Below are 22,761 nucleotides of genomic sequence, written 5' to 3' on the forward strand. Positions count from 1 at the left end.
TAAAAGCAGTTCTATGACTTAGAACTGATGTAGCATTAGAGCGCTGCCGTGACCTAGACTGAACCTAACCCACATTCAGATAATAAGTGAAGAGGGTCATTCCCTCTCACACACATACATATACAGCTTACTGCACCTGACAGTGTGGATCTGGAATCAATCTAACTCTGTGTTTCTGTGACAAGCAAAGGGATGGCAGGAATATGAAATTGTCTTGGAGAAGTGAGAGATAAAGAAAGACAAACATTCCTTGAAGCATGTGCCAGCATTTGATAACTCTTCTGTCTCTTCTGCTTTTTCTTCACTGTAAGTCTTTCTTGCTGTAGCACCTGTGTCTTAATCGAGGTCGATGACTGTTGGAAGTGATTGTGTGTTTCTGAAAGACTCTGTAAGTCTGGATATTGTTCAGTTGGCACTGATGTTTTGTAACAAAAACATTTTACTGAGCGACAATGATTTTTCATAATCACTCTCCGTCAGTCGTCACAATCTTCAGAGCTTTATCACATTATTTTTCCTCTAAAGGTTATTTAAATTTTGTGGTTTTTCGATGTTACACTAAATGTACAGCACAAATAACATTTAATGAAACATTACTACAACGTCAGCCACGCATTATCCTTCCGTTAAAGTCAAATCAAATGAAGAAGTAAATTCACAATCCATTCACTTGCATAATGTGACTTATTTTAGAGTGAAATGTGATATTCATTGAGAAAAAAAGTAGGCCAAGAGAGTCGATTTAGATTTCCTGTTGACTTTAATCATGACATCAGGCGAATGTGGCATGGTTGTGGGGATTTTATGGTTGTAATGTTGTGCGCTGCGGTTGCTCTTGGAGAAAGGTCATGCAAACATAGCAGCAGGTGCTCTGAATATGTGTATGAAGGATTTTATTTCTGGTTCTGATGATGGTGTTGTTAGCTTGGAGGTGGAAGTTTGTATTCAGTGTCCCCTATCAAGCATACTGGGCCAAAAAACTGTGAGAATAAACTTGAGAGTCGAGTCAGAGCTAAATGAATAGCCATTTGAACTGGAGTCCATCTGCACATTCACTGATTTTATTTAATATGCAACTGAAGCTGTTATAAATCTTGTAAATATGCAGCGCTGACTAATTCACAAGATAATGACTGCATCCTAGAACAGTATAGAGATTGTGAATTCATACACAAGCCCTCAGAAGCCGTGCAGTATAATTTTTTTTATATTTCCACAAAATCTTGAGTTTTTCTTTTTGTGAATAGGATGATAGCCTCTAGATAACCATACATTATATATTAATATTTACATATTATTTAACTAAATATTTATTTATTTATAGGCCTGTCAATTTTAACAAATTACTTTTGTTTTATTAATTATTAAGCTGTAAAAATTAATTATGATCGGCAAACTCAATTACAAAATTGATTATTTTAGCCAGTGATGGATAGATATGGAAACAGAACAAACAATATATTGACTTGTAAAAGCACTTTTTGAAGTTTAGCCAATACTTTCATCTACAATAATGTCTTTGAATTATGATTTTATTTATCAGTTTGGCTTTCCTTAGTATATATTGATTTATGTTATTAATTTGCTTATCAAATAAAAATCATGTAATTAGAATTTTGAAGTGATTGAGCCCCATTTATTTACCAAATGTACAAATATGAAATTCGATTTTATATATATATATATATATATATATATATATATATATATATATATAGTAAATTGGTGTATGAGGTGTTTTAAAAATATAAAAATATATATAATAAAACTGCCCGATAAAAACTGATTTTGTGGAGCAAGTAGAAAAATTTGAGGGAATATTGATTGTATCTGTGTTTGTGAGTGTGTATTTACGGTCAGACTTGGTGAGGCTGCTCTCTCTCCCTCTCTCTCTCTCTGTCTCTCTTGCATCATCCTCTTATTCTGACGGTCTGCCTGTGCATGACTGCATGCTGTTTATCTTTCTTCTTTTTCCCTTGGCCTGTCTTTTCCTCACTCTTTTCTTCCTCTCTCTCTTTCTCTTTCTCTCCCCCTCTCTCCAGCAAAACAATAAAAGTCAGGATAATTGATGACGAAGAATACGAGAAGAACAAGAGCTTCTTCCTGGAGATCGGAGAACCCCAGCTCGACGAGACCAATGAGAAGAGAGGTGGGGGGGGCATGGCCTGAGCTTGCAGAGGAAATCACACATACAACACACACACACACACACTCTTAACACCGGTCCACTCTGAACCCTCTCTGCTCTGGATCGTCATCGGGATCAACTACAGGCTAAACTCCACCATTGACAGCCCTCCAGCCAGGCCCTCGCGTGTGCTTGTTTGTATGTGTGCGTGTGTTTCATGCATGCATTATTCCAACCCCCTTCCTGTTGTCTTGTTTCTGCAGGAAGACGTTATCAGTCAGGGTTCTCAATCGAGAGGAATACAATAAGCAATGCAGCTTTTGCATAGAGCTACAGACGCCACTTTGGAGAAGGAGAGGATGGACAGTATACAGAGGTTTCTCTCCCTCTCACAGTGTTTCCTTAGCTTTTTACTCTTCTCTTCCTATGGGCAGAGTCTCACCTTCTCTCTTTCTCTCCTGGTGTCGGTGTGCTGTCTTACTAATTTAATGACAATTAGTTGCTTTCCTACTTGCACAATAACACATATACATTACACATAAATTGAAGGAGCCAAATTCTACTTGTTTTAATGTTAGTCAAGGATTATTATTTCAAAACTGGCATAATTTAGGCCCAGTTAACACAACTGTGAAGTGGACAGAGCTAAAAATCAAATGTAAATGGTAATGTAGCTGCTAATCTATCCTTATGCGTCCAGTGAGGAACCTCCTACTCATCTGTCAATCAGTCATTGCTCTAAAAAAAGGGACTAAAAATGTTCGGCTTTTAAAGATTTTTTTTCTTAATTTTTTTAATTTTAGCAATAGCCTTGTCAGAATCAGGACAACATTTTGGTAGACTTTCTCCATACTCTTGTCTTTAATTATACACCAGTTAACTTCAAAACTGGCATAATTTAGGCCCAGTTAACACAACTGTGAAGTGGACAGAGCTAAAAATCTAATGTAAATGGTAATGTAGCTGCTAATCTATCCTTATGCGTCCAGTGAGGAACTTCCTACTCATCTGTCAATCAGTCATTGCTCTAAAAAAAGGGACTAAAAATGTTCGGCTTTTAAAGATTTTTTTTCTTAATTTTTTTAATTTTAGCAATAGCCTTGTCAGAATCAGGACAACATTTTGGTAGACTTTCTCCATACTCTTGTCTTTAATTATACACCAGTTAAAGTAATAGTATCTTCTGGTGTTTGGGAGCAATAGCATCTACCATAAAAGGCATTGTTAATATTTAAATGTGCACATATTAATGTGCTCATGAACATTTCAGAACAAGTCTTTTATTCAGCTTTATTTCAATATAGACTACCATTCAAAGTTTGGGGTCGGAGGTGATTTTTTTTTTTTATGTTCTTGAAAGATATCTCTTATACTCACAAAGGCTGCATTTTGTGGGTTGAACATACAGCAAAAACAGTAATATTTTGAAAAAATATTACAATTTAAAATAATTGTTTTCCATTTTAATATATTTTAAAATGTAATTTATTCTTAAAATGTAATTGGTGTTGGTTTGAGAGTTTTGAGCTCTAAAGCTTGTACGCATAGTACGCAAAACACTTATTTCAAAAGATCAAGGATAATTAGATTTTTTTAATGATATGACCCTTAATTTATAGTCATAATCATCTCTTACACAACCTTTGTGTTGTTTACCATATAGGGTGTGCTCAGGATACTTTCAGGTTCAGAAAGAAAGCTTCAAAGTGAATTGTTTAATTTGGTTTCCTCGCAATAATCTCATAAATAGACACAAAGGAAATATCAAGACACACCAGCAAATGAGTTTAGATGCTGGGCTGTAAATCATGAGGAGAGATTAGGGCAGCTAAAAAGACTCCGAGCTCAAGATTGTGAGTTGTCTTCAAAGCCAAGGCTGTTCGAGTGTGTTTCAGCTCACATTTAGATAAACATTTATTTTCCAGGAAGCAAAACGGCTCTTTTTCCCAGCACTTCAATGTTTTGATGTGTATTTGTGTTTTTATCATATTTATATTATGTTCTTGATATTCATTTTGTTTTGGTTAATGCTGTGTTTTAGCATGATTAATATAAGATACAATAAAAAGAGATCCAGAGATTAAGTCATGGAAAATAAAAGAGAGAGAAACATCAGGTAGAGTTCAAATCAAACGCAGCTGTTTTTGGTTATGAATTTTTTGATCATGTTTTGCCACTCATCCGTACAGCTTTATCAGTGATTAACAAAAAACCTGATTAAGACACTCAGATGAGTGGCGAAACGTCTTCAAAATAATTAATAATCAAGTCTAGTTGCCTTTGATTAGCTTTGCTTGTAAGATGTTTCAACAAGATGAACAAAAGAAGAGACACTAGAAAAATAAAGGACAGCAGAAGAGATGGTTGGAGGAGAATGAAAGGAATGGATGTGTGTGTGTGTGTGTGTGTGTGTGTGTGTGTGTGTGCACGCGCGCATGCAAGATGTGATAATGATAGCTCTGTTTTCAAGGACAAAACAAGAAAGAGAGACCCTAAGCCTATAAAATCAATATCAGTTTACGCATACACGCAAACCTGACTCACAATCTTGTTTCACATCAACAAACAAAAGAAAAAATATGCAGCATCTCATTCAGTCACCAAAAACTAATCACGGTATCAAATTGTAACCAATTTATTTATAATTGCCCTTACTTTATTATACCTAAGATTTTAAGAAATGGTATTAAATAGTTTGATACATTTTTTTAATAATCTCAACATTTTGTCATTGAAACCCCCATTACATATGTGACACTGGACCACAAAACAAGTCATAAGGGTCAATTTTTTTAAATTGATACCATTTATGTATAATAAATAAGCTTTCCATTGATGTATGGTTTGTTAGGATAGGACAATATTTGGCAGAGATACAACTATTTGAAAATCTAGAATCTGAGGGTGCAAAAAAATCTAAATATAGAGAAAATTGCCTTTAAAGTTATCCAAATGAAGTTCTTAGCATTGCATATTACTAATCAAAAATTAAGTTTTAATATATTTACAGTAGGAAATTTACAAAATATATTCATGGAACATGATCTTTACTTAATATCCTAATGATTTTTGGCATAAAAGAAAAATCAATAATTTTGACCCATACAATGTATTTTTGGCTATTGCTACAAATATACCCCAGCGACTTAAGACTGGTTTTGTGGTCCAGGGTCACATATAAGAAATTAAATAATTATTTCAATTTATTGGATAATTATTATTATTTAATATTATTGTATTGCTTATATTTCATCAATTAATTTATAATAATATCTAAAAGTTTTACATGTAATTTTTTTTTTATAGTAAATTACATTTCCTGCCTTTTCATTTTTTAGGATATTGGCAATATTAGTTTCTCATAATTGTTTTCTGCATAGTTACTATCATAATTCATGTGACTGACTGCAGAATTTGTGCATGACATCAGTCAAACCTCTCTGACCCAATTATTGTTCAGCCTGTTCCTCTTCGGTTATTCTTCCGCTAGTTATTGGTCAGTCTGTTTTCAGCTATTCATTTCATCTTGACTTGTTCTTCAGTACCTAATTGTTCAAATAGGTCCATTACATTTTGTCCAATCAGGTCTCGTTTTCGATTCAGTGAGTCCTTTACAATCAGCCAAACAAGATAATGTAATTTTTTTTTAATAGTAAATTACATTTCCTGCCTTTTCATTTTTTAGGATATTGGCAATATTAGTTTCTCATAATTGTTTTCTGTATAGTTACTATCATAATTCATGTGACTGACTGCAGAATTTGTGCATGACATCAGTCAAACCTCTCTGACCCAATTATTGTTCAGCCTGTTCCTCTTCGGTTATTCTTCCGCTAGTTATTGGTCAGTCTGTTTTCAGCTATTCATTTCATCTTGACTTGTTCTTCAGTACCTAATTGTTCAAATAGGTCCATTACATTTTGTCCAATCAGGTCTCGTTTTCGATTCAGTGAGTCCTTTACAATCAGCCAAACAAGATAGACAACAACTTTTTAAAATGAAAGGCTGTTATGCATGCTAAAACCATAGTGTATAAGACTCAAAAATACACAGTGGATAAAATGAACTGCAGTCAGAGGGACAGAAACAGAAAGAGATAGTGATACTGTTTATATTTTGTTACCTCACAAATAACAGGCAGAAAAGTGTGGAAAACAGGGTCAAATAAAAATAGAACTCACTGTCTGAGAAAAAGATGACCATATAATATCAAGACAGAGAGACTGTTTAGGCTACAGGAACGGACTTGAAAGGACTTGAAAAATGACATTTCCACTGAAATCACCATGGTGCTGCCCAAAGGATTTTCATTTTCTCCTTTCCCAGGCCTTCCCTTTTGACTGTCCACATCAGTGTGTGCATGTGTCTCTACTGTAACCTAATTGGTTTCCTTTCCAAACCTCATCATACCTCCATGCCTTTAGGTCTGCATCTGCTGCTTTCCTTTGACCCTCTCATTTCATTGTGTGTGTGTGGATGTGGGTGATTGATTGGGCTAAACCCAGTCACATGATCAGGGGTTGCTTATATATCACACACTTACTTAGCCAGAATCCCATTGGGCCCATAGAAGCTTCATCGCATGTAACAAATGAAGGAAAAACCCTACCCCTGACATATTTCTCATATACCGGGTCACAGTGGTCTGTGTGTATTCTATTATAAAAGTATGTTTCGTGAAATGGACCCAGTTTTCTAAATTTATCAACAGAGATCTGTGATTTTGAACTTTTAAAGGATTTTCCTCCACAGAGCCAAATTCTTGTGTTCATTGTAGCATTTTGACAAAAATGTATTTACACAATCCAGTTTATCCACAGAAACCTATTGATCCACAAACAGTCATTTAGAATATAAGGTGGCTGGTTTGGCGGGTTCGTACTCTCTGACTGGTGCTTTTGTTTTCAGAGGAGGAGAAAGAGCCGGGGCAGGAAGAGGAGGAGCCTCTGACAGGTGAAGAGGAACGACGCATCGCTGAAATGGGGAAGCCAATGCTAGGAGATCACCCCAAACTGGAGATTATCATCGAGGAATCCTATGAATTCAAGGTGCGCTATTTTAGCTACATATTTCCCATTTATTCATAATAACATTAAAGCAACTTTCACCCAAAAATTTAGTTTAGCGGGTCGGATGTAGTTTTGCACCCCATTGGCTTTCATTGTTTGGACTAAAACGGTTCTTCAAAATATTTTATGTTCTGCTAAAATGGTCAAACAGGGTTGTAACGACAAAGTTTGAGTGAATAACGACAACATTTTTTACACTGCATTTATATGTACTGTATATACTGCATAAATATACAAAAATTATATAGGGCATAAATTTACCAGTTCAGCCAATTATGATGTCAAATTTAATGCAATTATAATGTCAGTTATAAGCTCTAAATATAAAGTGTATTGCAGTACGATATTTACTGCAATATGCTTTAAACGTACTTTTTATTATTATTTGTGGATAATTTTCATGCTCAAACATGACTGGATTGCTTCATTTAGAATTGACTAACTAACCTTTTAGGTCACTTATGAATCAGACCACAAATGTGTAGATACCTGTTCCTTCTTGTTGCTAATGGAAACAAGACACTATCGTTCTGTCAGGGAAGTTCAGAGATCTTAAACATTGACATCTCATCGATCGCCTCCACACACTTCAGGATGATCCACGTGTGCACTTTAGTCCACACGCACTCAGCATGCTGAAACATACTCACACTCCGATCCCACACACACTTCACAGCGGGGCAGACCAGAGAACAGTCAGAAGCACTCGATGAACTGTGGTCCGCCTCGTCTGAAGTGTGTATGTTTGTTTGTTCCGGTTAAGTTGCACTGGACAATAATGAAGCAGTTATTCTTGTGCGCTGTCTCTCTCTTTCCCCTATAGAACACAGTTGATAAATTGATTAAAAAGACAAACTTGGCTCTTCTGGTTGGCTCCAACAGCTGGAGGGACCAGTTCATCGAGGCCATCACAGTCAGCGCTGGTGAGTATTTCAGTTTGTTAGGAACATTGGGAGGTCTGATTTAGTGATTCATTAAAAAAAGAACATCTCGTTCGAGATGATAATCACTCATTAGTGCCTGCAAGGCTTATTCGTTATTATTGTTGTTATAAAATACATTTTTAGTTAAATAACTACTATTTAGCACTTTGTTTTCGATTGGGTTATCAAGTGTCCAGTCCTGCTCCTGGGGGGCCACCTTCCTCTAGAGTTCAGCCTGCTCTAATACACCTGCCTGGAAGTTTCTAGTAATCCTAAAGAGCTTCCAGGAGCAGGATTAGACATCCCTGGGTTATATAGATTGCATCAAATGTTGTGTTTATTGTTTCCTTTTGAAATTTCGAAAGTATGGTACTCCCTGCTGTAAAGCGCCCCCTGGTGGCTGCTGTTTTACAAAAGAAATTCAGTTGTACAGCCTCACCTCACTCAGACACTTAGGGCTGCTCAGAGGAGTCTTTATTCTCTGTAAAGGAGAGAAAGAAAGTAGATGGAGGCGGAGAAAGAGAAAAATGAGAGAGGGATTTTTTTTCCGGTTTGTTTTCTCTGAAGTAATTAGCACTCGCAGCACGACCTCAGAAAGACTGATGATCATAGAGGCTGCTGCTCTAGCCGTGTGTGTTTGTGTGGATCAGGTGTTGGTGACTTAGTGATTCACACTTGAACACCTTTCAGTGTGCCAATTTGTGCTCTGGGGCAAAGCAAGGTTAAAAGCCTTTGTGTGTGTGTGTGTGTGTGTGTGTGTGTGTGTGTGTGTGTGTGTGCGTGCGTGTTGCTCAGAACTGACCTGTAATCACCAGTCCAATACTGCTAGGCATAGACTTCTGTCAGACCAAGTCTTTTCATACAGCATCTACAGTAGTTATGATGGTTGTTTTCAAAATAGCTTTTTTTCATGTAAAATCTTTAATATATGTAGAGGAATTTAAAGGGATATTCCACACAAAAAATAAATTCTGTCATCATTTACTCACCATCTTGTCATTCCAAACCCATATTACTAATATCTGAAGTATCTGATTTAAGTCTTTTCAATTAATCATTTGGATGATTCAGTAGTCTTTTCCTCCACTACACCTCTCAAATCTCATTCAGATTCACATTTATTTAGATTTGTTGGGTCAAGCCAAGTCGGGCCAAGTTGTCAGTAATGGTAAATGTCATTGGTTCTTGTATGTCTTTTAACAAATCACAGAGTTCCGAATTTCAGTATGTGCATTTTCAAATTGTATGAATAAGATTTGAGTGCACAAGTCATATAGACAATTTATATTACACTTTCATGGTGCTTTTTTGTCATTTTTTGGACCTTGGCAGCCCCTGGCCACCATTCACCTTCATTGTGGAAAACAGCAGCGTGAACATCCTGCATTAATCATTGCCATCACTGACAGATAACAAATGGAAAACTGGTTTATTTTTTTATCTAATGCCACTGAGTACAGAACAGAGATTTCTCCATGACTTTTTATCAGGACACGCAGACACATACATATACGCAAATGTACACAGAAAGGGACAAAGAAGCGGAAAATGTCTGCAGCTAATGGCAGTAAATTGAAGAGTTTAAAGTATAAAAGCTTTGCTAAATGTCAGACTCTGCAGCACAGCGAGATGATTTATATCGAAAGATAAGGAGAGAGTAAACACAACATGAGCACTGCGTGTGTGGGGGTTTACTTATCTATAGATGGACATAAAATTGTCCCCAGAAGTTAGCTACATGTGACACAAACCTCCCTTTGGAGACATTTGTGGATATCCTTAACTGGGAAAATGATCCATGAAGCATTTTTTCATAAATAATTTAAAATAAACAACATTCTAAATGATCTTTGAGGGTTAAGATAATTGTTATTATATAAAAATCGTTTTCAGTAAATGAAATAAAGCTGAAATAAAATGTAATATAAATATCAGATAAAAAACTGAAAACACACACACTTATATATGACAAACGCCCCTAACAAAATTACAAATTACTACAATTACAATTCAGAATATTAATATATAGTATAATTATATATAAATAATACTAATATCATTATTTAAAAATTTTATTTAAAAACAATATAAGTTTATAGTATGTCCTCATTTAGGGGAAAATAATTGCCAAATATAAGCTAAATTTGACAAAACCTCTCTTTGAGGACAGTTGTGGAAGTCTGTGAAGGTCTGTCTGTAGAAACTATATTTAGATTTATATAAAACAGTATCTTATACAACTTTGGGGACAAAGGGGAAGTCGTGGCCTAATGGTTAGAGAGTCGGACTCATAACCCAAAGGTTGTGGGTTCGAGTCTCGTACCGGCAGGGATTGTAGGGGGGGGGAGGGAATGTACAGAACCCTCTCCCACCTTCAATACCCTGACTGAGGTACCCTTGAGCAAGGGACCGATCATTATTTAAAAATTTTATTTAAAAACAATATAAGTTTATAGTATGTCCTCATTTAGGGGAAAATAATTGCCAAATATAAGCTAAATTTGACAAAACCTCTCTTTGAGGACAGTTGTGGAAGTCTGTGAAGGTCTGTCTGTAGAAACTATATTTAGATTTATATAAAACAGTATCTTATACAACTTTGCAATCAATTGATCTAGTTTAAAGGTTTTTTTTATTTATTGCATTGTCAATGACATTATGGTGACTGTGGTCTGAAAGCAAACTGATGCTCTTTAATGAAGTGTTTACTCCCTTCAGACACACTGAAACGGACAGCACATAAAGCATCACGTTGACCTTCTCTGTCTCTTTAGCACAGATGTGTGCATATTTACACACATGCTGCAGTAACAGCAGACATCATCGTGACCTTCAAATACTCTTGGGCTGTGATGAAACACACATATACACTCGTGTAGATCAGCTGACATTTCTGTTTGAATCTTTAAAAGCGACTCACAATGATTCAGTCTTTTTGAATCTTTTTGAATTTGAGGTTATTAATCATAGTTTTTATTGGATACCTTTTTTGTGTATTTTTAATGACCGGGATGAATGTTCTGTCTAAGCGTGTGTGTGTGTGTGTGTGTGTGTTCCAGCCTAAGCATCTACTTCATCAATAATCCTTTTAATCACAGTATGCATTCAGGTTTTTGCCTGTGAACAGAATTAATGTCTTAGCGGACCAATGACTAAATCCACTGACTTGAATATGTTTGCTCTCAGCTGCTGCTGTGAATAGGCGAGATTTCTGAACATCCTGTAGCATCTAATCACACTTTAAAGGAACAGCCTCACCTGTCAAGAAAGCACTATGTGGGCGCCTGGAAGCTGCTCTCTTTACGCTCTCAAGGAAATGCAGCACCAACAGAATATCAAACAGATTACAACCTTCCTGAACACACACACACACGCTGTGTGCTCTACATATCGATAAAGGCTTTATCGATATGATAAAAAATTATTTTTTTATCATATCGATAAAAAACGAATATTGAAGAACTTCCGCAAACAGTGTCCCATTTTTTATATTTATTTAAATCACTTTTAGCATTTCATAACTCTGTTTTATAATAAATGTCTATATTGTTTTGGTAACAAATCCATTTCTCTGCATTTATGCAAAACTATTTGTGGAAGTTAGAGGTGTCGCAGTATACCAGTATTGATGATAACTGTGATATTTAAGAAATGAAATACTGATATCATGTTATCATATCATATAGGGGTTCCGCAATTTACAAACTGTTCCCATCTGAAACTGTTTAAAAAATGAAATAGGTCTGCCATCAAACAGGATGTCATTTTAATACTGTAATAATAATGTTAAATTAATTTGTCCAAGATAATCGTGTAGTGAAAATCTAATATCGTGACAGCCTTACTGGAAGTATTACAGTTGTTTAGAGAAGTGCTGTAGTGGTTTTTGTTTTAGAAGAAAATGACATCCAAGTGGCTTTTATCTCAGTGGGCCTTTAGACACATTGTACCCTATCAGCTACAAATAATTTACATTGTACATTATCTGCTAAAATCACTTTGCTAGCTTTTTTATTACCTGCTTACATCTGCGTGTGTGTGTGTGTGTGTGTGTGCGTGTGCGTGTGTGCGTGCGCGTGTGTGTGTGTGAAGGTTTCAGCTGTACTGCCACAACGACTGACCTGGTATGTGGCTTTTAAGTACAGAATATATATTTTTAATATTTTCTGAAGAAAAGTGGTGCCTGGTCTGTGCAAAACTCACTGCTACAATGATGTTTTTTGTAGGCAGTTGCCAGGTTGCTGCTGTGTGGTTGCTAAGTTCTTCTGAGTGATTTTAAGTGCATTCCTATTCAGTTGATAGGATGTTGATGTTCTGGGTGGTTGGTAGGGTGTTGCTAAGGTGTTCTGGCTAGTTCTGAGTGATTTTTAGATACATTCCTATGCAGTTGCAACGGTGTTCTGGTGGGTTGCTGTGGTATTCTGGGTTGTTCCCAGGTGGTTGCTAGATTGTTATGGATGGTTGTTAGGTGGTTTCTTATTAGCTCAAGTGAAAACAGGCCACTCTGGTCCCTAGAAATGGGTCGGATCCCTGCTTCAATGTATATCTGATATTTTTTGCTTGTTTTATTGCCTGCCATGTGAACATTGTAGGTCAGTTTGCTTAGAAAAGTTGCAAAATTGAGATAACACTTTTTGAAAGTCAACTTTAGTTATTCTGCTGACTAAGTAACTTTGCAACTACATGTCAACTGACATGTTGTTGCAAAGTTACTTATAGTTAGTAGAATATCCAAAGTGGATGATCAAAATCAAGTGTAACCTTGAGATATCATTAATTTCCATAGCACTAATGGTACGGGACATGTGCCAAATTTCAGTACTTAGGGGTTTATTAACCTTCTGTAAGGTCATATTTAATTATTTCTCATTATCTTCCTGCAGGTGAGGATGATGATGATGAAGAATGCGGAGAGGAGAAGCTCCCCTCCTGCTTTGATTATGTCATGCATTTCCTCACTGTCTTCTGGAAAGTTCTCTTTGCCTTTGTCCCGCCCACCGACTACTGGAACGGGTGGGCATGTTTCGTGGTGTCAATCATTATGATTGGCGTCCTGACGGCTTTCATCGGAGACCTGGCATCGCACTTCGGCTGCACCATCGGACTCAAAGACTCCGTTACAGCAGTGGTGTTTGTGGCTCTGGGAACTTCAGTCCCAGGTGAGAGAGAGAGGGCAGTGGGTAACATAAAAAACACATGCACCTCTGATTTTTGTCTTTCAGCCACCCATGTTTGTGTTTACATACAGTCATTTATCATAAAATGAGGATGTCCAAGTACTAGTGTGTGTGTGTGTGTGTGTGCTGGGCTATGATTATGATATATAATATAATTATGCAGAGTAAAGCTCCTTGCTACATTGCACATCCGTATATTACCTTCATCAGTCATGATAACTGTTATTTAAAACACGAGACACACACACACACACACACACATACTGCTATGTTCATGTACAGAACACACACACCCAGCCGTTAAAGAGATTGGGTCTGCTGGAAGAGGAGTGCATGTTCACCATGTTTAGTATTCCAGACACACTGGACTGCTCATAGAGAAATCGCTGAGAGGGCAGAAAGCAGAAGCATTCCCATCTCCCTCTCTAATGCTGTTCTTCTCCCTCTTTACCTCACTCACACCATTTCTTTTCTCACCATCTCTCGCTCTTTTGCTCTTCTCAACTCACTGCAGAAAATAATTTTCTTGCATTTGCATCTTGCTTGTAAAAGCCATCATAATGTACATGGACAATGTCATGCACACACAAGGACATACTTTTCTTAATTAGTATTTTTTCAGAACATACTTAAGAGGACAGTTCACCCGAAAATAATATTATTGTCATTATTTGTTCACTCTCATGTCGATCCAAACATGCATTGACTTTCTTTAGTCTGTGGAACACAAAATTTAAGATTCTTTGAATAATGTTTTTTGTCCATATACAATAAAAGTCAATGGAGTTCAAAACAACAATGGACCCCACTGAAATTCATTGTATGGAAACAAATAATATCTTTGTGTTTAACGGAATAAAAAAGTCATAAAGATATGGAACAATATGAGGTTGAGTAAATTGTGATAGAATTGTAATTTTTGGGTGAACTATCTCTTTAAAAAAAGGATACATTTCCTTGAGAAGTTTTTTCCTGGACCCAAATTTTATTGCAGTAGAAAAAGAAACCTTAATTAAATATTGATTGAGTTGTACAGTTTGTGTAAAAACTAATGAAGAACTTCTGCAGTATACCAATATTGATGATAACTGTGATATTTAAGAAATGAAATATTGATATCATGTTAATAGGGGTTCCGCAATTTACCTGTATTGGCAATAAGCGTGGCGTTTAAAAAATGAAATAGGCCTGCCATTAAACAGGATGTCATGTTAATACTGTAATAATAATGTTAAATTTATTTGTCCAAGATAATCGTGTAGTGAAAATCTAATATTGTGACAGCCTTATTGGAAGTATTACAGTTGTTTAGAGAAGTGCTGTAGTGGTTTTTGTTTTAGAGGAAAATGCCATCCAAGTGACTTTTATCTCAGTGGGCCTTTAGACACATTGTATCAGCTAAAAAGAATTTACATTGTACATTGTCTGCTAAAATCACTTTGCTAACGTATTACCTGCTTACATCTGTGTGTGTGTGTGTGTGAGCATGTGCTTAGATGGTCTTGATAAAGTCACAAAGTCTGGTTCAGGTGCCAAAAACAATGGGGCACTTACACATTTAACTAGTAACCGGTCAGAAATTGAAGTCAATAGTAAGGTAATTGAAGCAAACTTTAAAAACCATTCTAGTGAAAGGTTTACGACCACATCTATTGATTGTTTTTCTGCCGTTTCTGCACAGTTTGACAAAATGACAAATACTGCACATTGCAAACTGAACGGGGCTTTATTGAGCAGTTAGCAAATGTGTCAATCTGTATTGAGAGATTAAAGCTGTACTGAGTACCGAGAAAACACCTGAACTTCCAAATAGCCAAGCGAGCCTGGCGAAGGAAATGTACGCTGACTGATAAGGCAGCTTTCACCAATGCTTTTAAAGTGCCCCTTTTATGCCGTTTTTAAGGATCCTAATATTGTTTCGGGAGGCTCCTACAACAGGTTTACATGCATGCAAGGTCAAAAAACACATTTTCTCATAATATACATTTAATTTCACTGCATTTCTCAATGATTCGTAAACGATTCGTACAAAGCAGTTCGAAGAGTCAGTCTCTCTAAACCCCTGCTTCCGTGAGCCTATTCTGCTCTGATTGGTCAGATGGCTCAGTCCTTTGTTTTTGGTCTAAAGTACTACATACAGCGCATGTTGGAAACGAAACACCCATTGCCATAACTGAATGACAGCTCCAGAGAGAATGAATAGAGAGAAAAGATGCTATCGATTTTACCTTATAAATTCAAGCCCAAGTCCCTGAGATTAGAGAAGCAGTCATCAGTAAAATGGCAGGAACACAAAAAAGATTGGGGTTGTATGACGCAAATTTTAAATTTGTGTCCGTGTGCAAACGTAAGCAGTTTGAGGGTTATAACAGTTTCAAAGTCTGTAACAGTCTGGAACACTGATCGCTTTAACTCCGTTATGATTAACTGCTCCCGAGCATCTTTCTGGGATGAAGCTTTTCATCGCCACGACACCCACATTAGCGGCAGTTGTCGTCCGCACGCTGCCAGGCTCTTTGGCAAGACTTTACACCAGACTGGGTGTTAGCTGAGCCTTAACTGAGAATTTCCATGGTAATGCCATGGAAACAGCTCCATCCATGCTGTTGTTTACAGCAACATAACAGGACAGTGATGAACAACGAGAAGGGAAAATGTTATTTCAGAAATAAGCACTTTACAGTAAACCCAGCTTTGACTTCATTTTGCTGTGTCTTTGAGATGTTGCTGAGTCAATTTTGGTCTCTTAAGCCTTTAAATGGCTGATGTTGCTTTCAGATACTTTGTGTGATATGCAGGGAAAGTTTCTAACCTTCACTTTTAGACAGATGTTGAGTGCTGCAGTCATGTCGTGCTGGAATTACCATAATTACGAGATGACTACTTTGAGCTGCTCACATCCTTGGACTCAAAAATGATTAATTTCTATGGGAACGCTAATTGTTAATTTCAGAAAAATGCCTCATGATGACGTTAAAACACCTTCTTAAGCACACTATTTTAAAATCGAACACTAAACAAAAAGCACACTATTACATTACGTATAATAAAATGACATATTAATCATATTTTGAAATTAGTTTCTTCTGCTCACTGAAGCTGTATTTATTTGATAAAAAATACAGTGATACACAATGAAAATTGTGAAACATTATTACTATTTAAAATAACCCCTTTTCGTTTTAATAATTAAATATATTCTTACTCGGGTCTTAAGTGTCGCTTGATCCTTCAGAAATCATTCTAATATGCTGATTTGATGCTGAAGAAGCATTTCTTATTATTATCAATGTTGAGCATTTGCTGCTTAATATTTTTGGGGAAACCAATATGTCTTTAAATCAAGTATGATAGTATATATCATAATGATCTTCTTTTATTTTTTTTGGTTTGATGTAATGTTCAGTGATAAAAAATATTTTGGGGTATTTTTTCACTTGAGATGCACTGCAGAAACACAAATATGTAAATATGAATGTGTGAATATTAAAATGTATATCCGCAGGGTAGCAAGACCTTTAAATGAGGATAATGTCTCTTTGTGACCACAGGCAGCAAAGAGTAATATCATCATATCCAGAGCAGTTCAGCAGGGTTATGTGTTATGCACTATATTAGCATAACGAACGAGAGAGAGGAAGATTAAAAGAGACAGAGAGGAATAAAGAGTTAGAAAGGGAGTGTATGTGCATCTAGGATTATTTAGAGGTCTTTCCAGACAGAACGCACAATCAGCATCCTCATGGTTTCTCAGCTGTCTGCAGTAGATCTCCCTGTTAGCATGCAGCTGTCTCTGAGCGAGAGAAACAGCAGACAGCCCTCTGATTTCAACTCAAATCAGAGGTTAACCAGGCTTTTATTACAAAATTACATCCTCACCAAAAAAGCAGAGACACGGGAGAGAGAGAGAAGATGAGTACTGTGTGCGCATATACTTATGTGTGCACTGCGCAAAAAAAAAAAAAAAAAGGAAGTTTTTTCTCAACTATTACTTTTGTTTTATTTTCTGGAAGAAAAAGAAAATCTAAACATTTAGACAAACAAGATGTACTTGAAGTAAAATTATTTTAATGATTTGTTTATTTTAATTACTTGATGTTAATTTCATATTTTTTAATTGTTTTCAGAAAATATATCTTGATTTTTTTTTCTTGTTTTTTCTTGTTTTAAGCATAACCTCACAAAATGTTGTTACGTTAATGCTTTTTGAGATTCATGGCAAAATACATACATACATAAATATTCTTCATTTTGAAAAACTTTGTTTGATTATTTATTTTACAAGTATAATGTGCAAGTTACATTATTAAACTGTCACAATATTTATGAAATAATGATAGAATATTTATGAAATATTGCTTGATAAACTTGCTCAGATACACTTAGTCACTCATCTATGTATTCTAGTTACATTAATGCTCTTTATGATTTATGGTTTACTTAGTTGTCCTTTTTGGACAAAATATTTTCCCAGAAATGATCTAAATCTTTCAAAATCAATTAAAATAAATAAATGCATACATATTTTATTTTTAAACATTGTATTTGTTTGTTTGTTTATTTATTTATTATTTTACAATTAATAATTCCAAGTTATTATTTTATTAATCTACCAGAATGTTTATGAATCATGATAACTATTGACAGAAGTGTTTTACTGTACTAACAGCTCTCTTTCTCCTGTCATCTTGCTCTCAGACACCTTTGCCAGTAAAGTGGCAGCGACACAGGATCAGTACGCCGACGCGTCCATTGGAAACGTGACGGGCAGCAACGCCGTGAACGTCTTCTTGGGCATCGGAGTGGCCTGGTCCATCGCCGCCATCTACCACAACTCAAAGGGCCACGATTTCAAGGTGGAGCCGGGTAGCCTGGCCTTCTCTGTCACCCTCTTCACCATTTTCGCCTTTATCTGCGTGGCAGTGCTCATGTACCGTCGCCGGCCCGACATCGGCGGCGAGCTGGGGGGTCCGCGGACTGCTAAAGCGCTGACCACCATGCTTTTCGTCAGCCTCTGGCTCCTCTACATCCTGTTCTCCTCTCTGGAGGCTTACTGCCACATCAAGGGCTTCTAAACACACATACAAGCGCTCACACATGCATATACACGCAGAACTACACACCTTCACACAGTGACACACACCATCATACATTCTGTGAAAAATACACAAAGACTAAAGGGAAAAGACTAAAGACTGCAGAGGAAGGCAACAGCGGTGGACTCGGTTTCGGGTTCATGTGGATCAATAATCGTTTTCCGCAGACCATCGGCCTGTTCTTCTGTTCTCTCAACACGCCACTCCTTCATCATCATCTTCCTCTGTTTGTTGTGTGACTGCATCTGATTGGACGGGGTGTGACCACAGTGTTCAAACATCAAACCTAGACTATGAAAAGCTACTATTGCTACCTTTAACTACTGTAGTTGTGCTTTTTTAACCTAAACCAGTATAAAAGCCACGTGGGACCGTGGAATCTGTAAGCTCCCTTCTTAGTGCCATGGAACTCTGGATAATGTGGCTGTGTGTTATAGGTTTGTTATCTTAATGTGGACCGAGCGGTACTGTAATTTTGCTTGGGTGATTTTTCAGACACATTACTTTGTGTTTACAAATAATGTAATCGGAGCGGTCCTAACTGAAAGGGGTCGACTAAACGGCTTTTGTTGTTCTTGAGCAGCTTCTAATTCCTGTGAAGGCCAGTTTTTATCCTGCTCTTGCACTGGTGCAGTTCAGAAAGAGAATAACAATAAGGAGAGTGTAGTACGCCAGCTCTAATCTCTCCCGGCGCTGAAGCTTTAGAGTCCAGAGGTGCACTAGTGCAAGACTTTGATTTAAAAGCCTTGATCTGACGTTCTCAAAGATCGTAAAGTGCTATTGAAGAGCTCGGGTTAAGGAACATCCTGAATTTTCTAATATAAATATACCGCAGTTTGTTACTGATTAGATGATTAATTTATGCAATCGATGGACCGTGTGTGAGGTCAGTCTAGTGAAGATAATCCAGCATGTGACATGCTTTTGCCAACATCACATTGAGAGTTTACAATTATGACTGTTACTTTCTGTCCAAACCTACACGCATACATACGGACACACACACTACGAGAAATACGCAAAAACAGTGGCCATAATTTCAGTGATTTGTTCTCAGACACACAATTTACAATCTTACACATGCAAGCATGTATAATTGGTAGTCTTTTGCTTGATAAACTTACTCATACAGATACAGTCAGTCACTCATCTATGTGGAGTTTACGAGGGCACGCTTTCCCTCCAACCCTGCTGAGATTGCTTCTTTGTACTGTGTAGATTCGCTGCATATGGAGCTGTAAGGTTAAGCTCATAGAGTAGTCACGGTTTTAGACGTAGGTCGATTTTAAAAGCAGAAATTGTAGAACTAATCTAAATTTGACTCTAAACACCTTTAGGATAGCATGGTTTAACACAAACAAACTGAAAAAAACGTGGCTCGGTTTTCAATTTTGAAAATGCAATTGCAGGATTTTTCACTCTCCAAAGTTTGATTTCCAGTCTTAATGGGGAAGTAAAAATGTACTGAGCACAGTAGATCGGATGTAGTTATTTTGGACTTCATCTATTGTGTCGTTTGCGCCAAATTTGCCAAAGGGAAAATCTTTCTAATGGAGAACTGCAGTGTGCCACACAGCCCCTAAAGTGGGTTTTCTATTTCGAATCGTACGTTTTTTTACCCACACCAAAAATGTCCTTGCAAAAATAAAGAGGCCTTGGTGACATTTCTTATAGGTGTTTGTACTGAAGGGATCCAGCCTACAGCTCTTTTACTGCATCTGAACACCTTTTCTTGTAATGAAAGCGTATTTTTAAAGGGATTCTGTGTTGGAGTTTGTAGTTTCGGTAGCTTGATTTTGAAAGAGAAGAAGAATTTAGCTTGAATAGAAGTTTATTCTTTCTTTTTTGTTGTGTTCGTTTTATTTTGTTTCACATTTTTAATGAAAGGAAATTATATTGTACCAGCTCCAGGGCATTTCTGTAGGAAACCTTTGATGATGACCTTTAATTACTGATGAAGATGATCTGCTGTTGCTTTCTAGTTCTAATATCCACAAGAAAGACACTACAAGCAAAGGACAAAAAAAAAGACTTTTTCCTGAAGCCTAATATATATTTAACCAATAAACAAACAGATGAAGTGAAGTTGGTGAAACCATGTGAATTACAGCCATACCAAGTTCTGCCGAGAAGACTTTGACAGCTCGCTAGCCGTCACACCAACCGACCGCAGGTGCGCCTCTCTGTACGGGGCGTTCAAACGGTACATGGTCTCTACGGTTTACACTGTATATGTATTTGCTTTGGCAGAGCAGGGGTCAGCAATTGTGTGTCTGTGCTCTGTGGTCTGTAAATCAGGGCGTGGCTGCATTGGAGCTGCCCCCCTGTGGAACCTAACCCCTCCTCTTACCCCGCCCCCTTGTTTGCCATGTCCATATTTGGAATGTTAATGTGCTTAGTGTTGACAATGCATGGATGCTAACCTGTCTGTATATAGTACGCAGAATCCCCTTCATTAATGTAGTCGACAGAGGTTTGAAAGCTGTATAGATATTCAGACTTTTGTTTCATTTGCTTGTTCGTTTGATTTTCCTGTCCATAAGTTTCATTTGAATGCGTTTCGTTTTTTGTTTTCTTTACTTGCACATGTATATTAAAAAGGCAGTATCTGTCGTTTGGTGCAGGAGCACATGTATAAACGAAGGAAGCAGTATATCAAGGCCCTTTGCTTGGTTGTTGCAATGGTTGTATTATTTAACAGTATGAAATATTTTGTCACTGAAGCGTTTAAGTGTGTATGTATATACTGTACAGTAGAATGAAGGCAGAGTCACCGCTCTGCCATTATCACAGAGAGAATACAACATATTTATTTAAGACTTCAGAATGACAAATATTGCCTTTTGGATTGATTGTTGCATAGAGCTTGTTTTGTTCTAGTTTCTTCGCTGAGCAGTGTATGCGCGAGTGTGTGTGTGTTTGTTTGGTCGGTCTGGAGCAGTCTGTGATATTTGTAAGAATTAAAGGAACATATAATCTGTTATTTATCTGCTCTGAGTCTGTAAACCATCTTGCAAAAATCAGTGAACCATCTGGAAAATGTCTGTAAAACATTAGGAGAATTTGTGTGAAGCGTCAGGGTTTGCCTTGTGTATGTCTTTCATTCCTAAACCCCCTCTCTTCCTCACTGCTCGGATGGACTCCAGTCTTTCAGGGGTTTAATACTAATCTTTGATAATATTATTTCCTCCTCCCCCCTCTCTCTATTACTCTCTCTCTCCTCTAACTCTCCAATCCAAGGCCTCACTAGCATCTTGCATTAATGTGTCCAGTGAAATTATGTAGGCTGTATGTTGTAAACAATCGCATTGTATATGTGTAAAGATGTTCCTGGTATTCCTGAACAGTGCGTGTATGTGTGTAAATGTCTACATTTCACTTATTTTTAATGTATAAATTTAGAACAAGTATAAAGGTTTGCATAACCACTTATACTGCAGAGAATATTGATTTTAACTAGTAATTTTGTCTTGTTTTCTTGTAAGAAATACCTAAAAATCTATAAATCAAGATAGATTTATATAAGATATTAAGACATGTTTTCAAAGAATACATCTCAAATAATTTTTTGTTGTTGTTTCAAGCATAAATCTAACAATTTAATGAGCTTTATGCTTAAAAACAAGAGGGGAAAATTAAATATTAAAAAAGAGAATATTTATATAGGAAAACAAGACAAAACACTGTTTTTTTTGCAGTGTAAACAACATGGCAGAAAGCTCTCATGTCAAAGCAGGATTGAATGTATTGTATGTAACATAATAGCTGGTCTAAATGAAGGCTGTAAGTTGTATTATCTTATCTGTCTTGTACAGATCGAGGGCCTCAAATCATTGTGTGTGTTTGATCGCTGTAAGCTAATGCTGAGAGTCATGTTAATGCAACTGTGTGTGGCCTTGTGGCATAGTGTGTCTTACTCAGTCCTCTTGTCATGGGCTTATTAAAGCTGACTCTATTTTCCTCCTCTCTCTCTCTCTCACTCTTATCTCTTCTTTCTCTCTTGCACTTTTTGCTTTATTTCATGCTGTTTTGTTTTGATCGTTAGATTGTTTTAATTTCAATCTGAATAATGAAATGAGATTGTTTTTGTTTTGAATTATTTTTGTGTTGCACTCAATCTAATAAAATGGACGTCCACTAACTGTGATTGCTCCCCTAGTACACCTCTACACAGGAATAAAGTTTGGGAAATCCTGTTTAGAGCCAAGTGGCTGCAGTGTGTCTCTTTTTATGATTGTGGTTCTGAATAAGCACACACACACACACGTTACTGATGTCCAGCAGACAAGGTGTCATCTTTAATGGTGTTGTGGAAACTACTTTGAAACTGCCAAGCTGCATAATTTAAGGTAGTTACTAACAAATATT

The 22,761-nt window shown here is 36.7% G+C and overlaps 1 protein-coding gene across 2 annotated transcripts in view; it reads left to right on the forward strand.

Moving 5' to 3' along the window:
• The window catches only part of slc8a1b (solute carrier family 8 member 1b), a 122,162-nt gene extending 99,603 nt beyond the window's left edge, over positions 1 to 22,559 (forward strand). Inside the window, exons 3-7 of one of the 2 annotated variants that reach the window (XM_016235554.1) lie at positions 2,043 to 2,149; positions 7,037 to 7,176; positions 8,021 to 8,120; positions 13,004 to 13,279; positions 17,996 to 22,559. In XM_016235554.1, the coding sequence (XP_016091040.1) occupies positions 2,043 to 2,149; positions 7,037 to 7,176; positions 8,021 to 8,120; positions 13,004 to 13,279; positions 17,996 to 18,372 (1,000 nt within the window). In that variant the 3' untranslated portion in view covers positions 18,373 to 22,559. Of the gene's footprint in view, positions 1 to 2,042; positions 2,150 to 2,391; positions 2,505 to 7,036; positions 7,177 to 8,020; positions 8,121 to 13,003; positions 13,280 to 17,995 lie in introns of both variants that reach the window. The other variant, XM_016235548.1, reaches the window with a different exon arrangement.
• Positions 22,560 to 22,761: the final 202 nt, after the last annotated feature.

Source organism: Sinocyclocheilus grahami, unplaced genomic scaffold (assembly GCF_001515645.1).
Source record: "Sinocyclocheilus grahami isolate Dianchi unplaced genomic scaffold, SAMN03320097.WGS_v1.1 scaffold18.1, whole genome shotgun sequence".
NCBI classification, from domain to species: Eukaryota; Metazoa; Chordata; class Actinopteri; order Cypriniformes; family Cyprinidae; genus Sinocyclocheilus; species Sinocyclocheilus grahami.